Consider the following 6,902-nt stretch of genomic DNA (forward strand, 5'->3'; position numbering starts at 1 on the left):
CTCAGAGTGACCCTATACAGGGTTTCCAAGGAGGGGTTGGTGAATTTGAACCGCCGACCTGGCGGTCCAGTTGTTTTAGCCCACAGCGCCTCACAGGGCTAACCCACCAGCCATTACAAATTCTCCTAGTAGAAAGATATGGCCGTCGGCTTCGGTAAGCATTTACGACTTTAGAAAACTAAGGATTAGTTCTACTCTATCCTACAGGATCGCTAGGAGTCGAAATGGACTCCAGGGCAGGTGAGTTTCATTTACTTATGTTCAGGAGTAATTAAAAACTTTGGGCTCCAAGTTCGCGCGTAGAGCAATGTGTAACAATGCCTTGTGTATGCTTTCGTGGAGTTTTGTGTTTTTATCTCCAAGAGGGCCATAGCCCCGGTTGGCAAAACCTGGTCGTGGCCCGGAAGCGCCAAACACGGGAGACTGGAAGTGGCACCGCATTCCTCTATTGAAATGCATCGCGGTTACACTGCTTCTCCTGAAGTTGATTTCAAGTCCCGCCCAAGCGTCTGCTCCACGTGAGCGGCATCTCTGATTCCCGAAAGCAAAGCTGCGCGAAAGAGGAAGTGCGCCGTTCGCTTCCCAGACTTGACTGGAGCCATCGTCTTTGTCGCGCGCACCTCTCTGGCGACGGCCTGCCGGGATTTGGTTCCCCACAATCCTCAAACCTTCGTCTGGGATCTCGTTTTCCGAGGCCAGCCAGCCAGCCAGCTCTCCCGGAGAGCGCGGAAGCGCGCCGCTATGGGCGGGGCCTCGGCTTAAGGGCGGGCACGGGGGCGGGGCCGAGGTCTCCGGACCGAGGTGTGGGAGGTGCTAGCGAAACGGGGCCGCGGGGCGGGGTCGAGGGGTCGAGGGGCGAGGCACGGGGCGGGTTCTCAAGGCTGAAGCGCGGGAGGCGCCGGCGGGGTGGGGCGGGACCTAGGGGCCGAGGCATGACGCGCCTCGAGCTCCCTTAGCTGTCCAGACTCCTGGCCTTTGCTTGCCCGCACAGCTGTGGGGCGGGTAGGGAAGTTTTGGAACGCAGTCTCTGGAGTAGGGAGCTGGTAGAAGCTGGGACCCGCGTCCTGTGCCCAAGGACTCCACCGGCCTCCTCAACGCCCCCACAATTCCCCAGCCTCTAGGAAACTGGTAGTCGCCAGACCTGACCGAGGCAGCAATGAAGCCGTGCGGAGAAGACGAGGCAGCGGTAGCCGCTGCGGGTGATCCTTGGAAGGAGTGTTTCGAGGTGGCCGTGCAGCTGGCGCTCCGAGCGGGACAGGTCAGCGGCTGACCCAGGGTGTGGGAACGTCCCCTGCGTGCCTACTCTATGCTCCCTGCACTATCCTATTTCCCCGCTGCACCATGCCCCTTTCTCCCCTCCGGGCCCTCTCTAGTCCTCTAAGCACCCCTGTACTGCCTGCACACCCCCTCTACCCCTGCGCGATCCCGCAAGCCCCGCGCAGCGTCCCAACAGGGTGGCATATTTCCTCCCGCATCCACCTGGGTCAGTCAGGTAGGCGAGGACCGGTTCTGGCCAGGTCACACCCATTGGGAACTTTTTCAAGTTCTCAAGTCGGAAGGAAAGGTTTCTTGTCCCCTCAGAAGCCAGAGGGAGCCCCGCTCTTAAAGGCGTTGTGCAGGCGGCTTGCCGCGGAAAGGCCGGGGAGGGATTGGGGGCTGGCCCAGTCTTCGGGTGCTGTGGAACCGCGTGCCGCCGTAGCCTGTTGGGTGTGAGACTCTGAAAGATGCTCTTTGTGTTCTGTTTCCTGGACAGACCTTCCCTTTACCTTCCTTTAGCCTCAAGGGGTTGAGGGAGGTGATCACCTCCTTTGTCCATGCCCTGTCCCTTTCCCCTTTGGTGGGCGCATCCACCAATGAAATGTACCGGATGTGGCCTCTGGCCTTCTGCAGTTGAATGGTTAAGTGTTGGTTGCTTGATCTTTGCAACCGTGAGAGTTACCTATGCAACTCAGTCTAGGAATTAAGAAATCCTCCAAAGCTAGGTAACACACAGCCGCTATTTGTTTTGAAGATCCAGTGACCAGGCCCTGCGTGTGGGTGTCCCCGCGTTCACTCTCGAGGCACGTGGAGATCTGGCAGTGTTGCTATCTGATTGCCTTTCCTCCAGCATCCGGAGTTTACACTTACTCTGATTCCATACAGTGGTTAGTAGAACTTGTTCTACGGACAAATGAACACCAAGCAGCAGGGTTTAGTTTAAAAACCAAGAACGTACCCACCAACCACTACTAATAAACCCTAAACAGGATCGCTATGAGTCAGAAGTGACTTGAGGACACTTAACAACAACAATTACAAATGTTGCGCTGCTCTTCTGTTTTCTTATTTCCATTTGTGTGTGTGTGTTGTTTCTTGCATTTTCCTCAGTGCACAGACCAATGCCTGGCTCGTTGTTGTTATTAAGTACCATCGAATCAGTTTCAACTCATAGCGACCCTTTGATAGTGTTTCCAAGGGGCTGTTGAACTGCCAGCCTTGCAGTTAGCAACCCAGTGCCTGTCTTACAGCGCCATATCAGGATTCCATTGCCTGGCTCATTATTTTTAGGTGTCATCGAGTCAGTTCCGACTCATAGCGACACCACGCACAGCAGAAGGAAACACTTCCCCATGCTGGTAGCTCCCAATAACCAACCATTTGTAGGGTGAATGGATGAGTACAGCACCTTTCAGGTCTGTCAGGGTCTGGTGGTTGATGGGAAGATGGCTTCCTCTGTGTTTTTTGCTTATTTGAGAAACATGGTTGATGAAGATTGCCAGAAGGGGTGGTGTGGGCAGATTGACTATCCAGATTTTTTTTTTTTTTTTTTTTAGGTGTAAGAGTCTTAAAAATGCTTGTCTGAATGTTCTCTACATATTAAAATCATGTTGTTAAACCAATCTTAAATTTTCACTGTATTGTGACACACAAAGTGCTTTACGTTGATGTTCCACGTGTGCTAAAAACTGGTTTTCTGAAGTTCCTCTCCAGGCTCTTCTTCCCTGGTGCCTGTGGGTGGACTCAAACTTTCAACCTTTTGGTTAGTAGCTGGTCTTCAAGCACAAATGACTTTGCAGTCCAGCACATTAACCCACAGCGCCAGACCAGGATCTAGGAACTCTAGATCCTACCATAAAACTTTTCTTACTTGAGACTTGGAGGAGAAGCTAGTTCTGGATCCAGAAGCTACTGTGTACACTTGAATGCACTAAGTCTGTGGCTTTTCAAATTCAAATGCTTGAAGAAACAAGAAGTGTTTAATATTTATTTTATTTAACAAATTCATAGAGCTTTTGATATGGCCGACACAAATTTTAATTTATTTAAGACACATGTGTTCTCTACTTGCCAACAACAAATAAAGAGGTGGAGCGTAAAGATTTTGCCATTAGGAGTTTGGTCATGAAACCCATGGTGGCTCTCTGCAGCATTATGCTGATGCTCTGTGCTCTCTGGGCAGTAGGTGAGAAAATTGTCTGTGACTGGGGAAAACGGAAGCCAAGCCAGGGCATTAGCCTTGTTGAGAGGATAGTTGCCTTGATAATGCTCATGCAGTCATCAGGGTGTGAATTGGGAGAAGAGCTGGGCTCCAGCAAGGTAGCTCTGTGAACTAGGGAAAGGTGGTTTGTGGTGGTCATTTTTTGATTCCTCATCAGCCAAAGCATTTATCACGGTCTGCATGACCTTGTGGTTCAGATGCCCACTCCTTATTTGTACCCAAACGATTGTCTTGCCGTGTTTTCTGCATTCAGCTTTCTTGAGTATCTTCTACATTTTGAAAGATGATGGGCACAGAGGGATGGATTTCTCCAGAGACCAATGCCAGTTGCTCTTGATCCTTCAGACATTGGTTCAGGTCAAGGCAGTCCCAGACCATTTGCTACCACTTTCCCTTTGTCCCTCTCCTGTTTACTCCCTGCCAGTGAGAGGTCTCCATAAAAACTCCCACCTAGGCCTCCCTTCCTCCCAAGTACCACTATCTCCCAAATTACTACCCTGTTCTTTCTCCCTCCTTTTTTATTTCTCTACCAGGCCATTCTTTCAGTGTCTCTGGAAGTCAGTTTTTCCTTCCAGTTCCAAGTACTTGCATTGCTGCAGGTTGAGGGAGCACACTGGGCTAACTGCCACCTTACCCCTTCCCAAAAAATATTAGTAACAATATTCATTGACAGATGTCAACCATTTCTTTTTATATGATGTAGAAACAAAATTTCTTAGAAAACCATACTTTAAAATTTTTTCCTGTAGGGGCAGATTCAGGTTCTGTTAAGCCTGAATTTGGGGTGCACTTAAGAAAAAAATACAGAATTATGAATTTAAAATAAGATACAAAATTTGCTGTTTATTTAGAGTGAGAAAAACCACAATTGAATTTTAAAAAGTTAAAATAGCAGGCTACAAAATTCATAACAATAGCAATTAGTTAAAAACAAACAAGCAAACAAAAAGCACTTTGAGTTAATTTCTACCCTATGTGCGACCTTAGGTGTATTAGAGAAGAACTTTGCTTCATAGGCTTTTCTATGGTCTTTTTGAAAGTGATACATTACCAGACCTTTCTTCCGAGGCCCCTTTGGGTATACTTGATCTCCAGCCTTTCATTAGCAGTAAAGCACATTCAGTATTGCACCGCCCAAGGGCCGTATGTCTTTCCACGGTCTGACTATTGGAGCTAGTGTAGATTGCTGCAATTTGATAGCTTGCTTTGGAGTGAACTTTGCTAATAGATGCAGATGCTAAAAATTTTAATTGGGACAGAAGATTATTCTTTAGATCAAGTAACCTGCTTGTCTTCTCAGAGTTCTGGTTTGCTAGGCATGAACAGTTTAAACATTGGCTATCTAAAATGGGGGTGGGGTGGAGGTAAAAGGCAAGAAGTGACTGGCTTACATGCTTTGGTGAGTGTGCCTACGCTCACAATGAGGGGGACAAGAAAGGATCCCCGCTGAATGGTATCTTTTTTCCTGATAGGTGTGGGGAAGAGAAGGTGGGGAAAGATTCCAGTAGGATTATATAATTTGGTTGTGAGTATAGATTATTAACAGTATTCATTGTGTGATTGTAAAAGCTTTAACTGAAAGAGTGGAGTAAGGAAAAGGCCCTACTGGACTGGGGTACAGTGGCTTTTCTGATATCTGGTGAGCCTCAGAGCAAGGGAATAATCATCTCTCACTTAAATTTGATCAACTAGGAAGGGTGAAGCCAAAAGGACTTTAGTAGCCTCTGACAAGATCAGATGAATGCCTGTAGCAGATTTGAATAACTGGTGCCTAAATTACTTCACCCTGAGGACTCTGTGTCCTTCTGAAGGGCTGATTGTTGATGATTGAGTTGAACTGGTAAAATGAATGTCAGGGGCAAGTTATCCTCCAAGTATGAAAGAACCAGAAATAGAAAAGCCAGGAAGTGGCCTGCTTTAGTATGGCCTTTCTCACCGCAGCCTTGTAACTCCCACCCAATGACTAGGTGGGACTATACAAATAAGGGGCTTATGGCCCAGCAAGAGAATTGGGCAGTTTGCTGGTAATACAAATAAGGTGCATGGCACCTGTGTAGGGACGTTGTTGTTCTATTAGTCCATTCTGACTAATAGTGACCCTGTATAGGTTTTCTTAGGAATGGCTGGTGAGGTTGAACCACCAACCTTGCAGTTCAAACTGACCTTGTGGTCCAGTGCTTATCCTACAGTGCTATACCAGGACTATGCAAATAAGGTATATGGAACCCTAACAGAAGATTGGTTAGTTTTGACATATGTGTCCACTTAAAATGAGCCATCCCAGAAGTGGAAAGGGGGGACCTCATTACAACCAAGAAAGAAGAGCTAAGAGTAAAGTGTATCACTTGGGCCCTAGATTCCTGCACTGAGAACCTCTTAGACCCAGGAGCTAGAGCTGTAATGCAGAGATGGTTAGAAGCAGTGGCAGCATAGCCAGAAGACTGGCAAGAGGAGGTACATTAGACTTCCCAGTCCACGGAGCAAGGTGGCCATGGTGGGCATTCTAACTTATGGAGAGAAGGAGATGAGCACTTTCAGGCCAAAGCTTTTACTGGTGGAGTGGGGTGCCTCCAAGCATTTATTAGCAGAGCTTAAAAAAAAAAAAAAAAAAAAAAAACCTGTGTAACATTGCCTGAGCGGAGCAGAGGCTGGTCCAAGATGTCAAGGGGCTAAATGAGAGAAAGCTTTCTCCTAGAGCCAGCACTTCAACTTTGGACTTCTAACCTTATAAACTGTAAGAAAATAAATATTTGTTAAAACCTCCCACTTGTGATAACTATGTTGTTAGCAGCACTATATAACTAAGACTGAATGCTGAGAAGTGATGGTGTTGCTCTAATAAATATATAAAATGTGGAAGTGATTTTCAAATTTGGTAGTGGGTAGAGGCTGGAAGAGTTTTAAGGTACCTAATAGTAAAAGCCTAGAGACTGTTGGTAGACTTAGGGATGTCAAAGGCAATTCTGGTGAGGTGGGTAGGAGAAAGTAAGAAGCACTATAGAGAAAGAATATCATTTTGGAGAATGCATATGGCACCAGCAACAGAACAGTGCTAGAAATATGAACATTAAGTATGTTTCTGGTGAGGCTTTAAAATAAATTGATGGGGAAAAAAATAAAAGAAAGAAAATGATGAACATGTGAATGGAAAATGGAGGAAGGGAATTGCTTTTTTTTTCAAATGTTTTATTGTGAATTATGTGATAGTTTACATGGGAGAACATTAGTTTTACATTCATTCTATCATTGCCATGGTTACAATCCCCTCCATGTAATCCTTCCTCCGTACCCCCCAGTTCTTCAGCACACAGTCACTCTCCCTCTCTGGATCTAAAGTCTCCAGCTGCTCCATTGCTCCACGTCATCATCTCTGGCACCATTTCAGGCATCACTGCTTCTCTGGGTAGGGTCCTGCTCTCTGCTC

General features: G+C 46.9%; 1 protein-coding gene across 1 annotated transcript in view; it reads left to right on the forward strand.

Annotated features, from left to right (window-relative positions):
- Positions 1 to 1,156: 1,156 nt before the first annotated feature.
- The window catches only part of IMPA2 (inositol(myo)-1(or 4)-monophosphatase 2), a 114,503-nt gene continuing 108,757 nt past the window's right edge, over positions 1,157 to 6,902 (forward strand). Inside the window, exon 1 of the mRNA XM_006868694.1 lies at positions 1,157 to 1,258. Within this exon, the coding sequence (XP_006868756.1) occupies positions 1,157 to 1,258 (102 nt within the window). The remainder of the gene's footprint in view (positions 1,259 to 6,902) is intronic.

The sequence above is a fragment of the Chrysochloris asiatica genome, unplaced genomic scaffold, assembly GCF_000296735.1.
Source record: "Chrysochloris asiatica unplaced genomic scaffold, ChrAsi1.0 scaffold00122, whole genome shotgun sequence".
Taxonomy (NCBI): Eukaryota; Metazoa; Chordata; class Mammalia; order Afrosoricida; family Chrysochloridae; genus Chrysochloris; species Chrysochloris asiatica.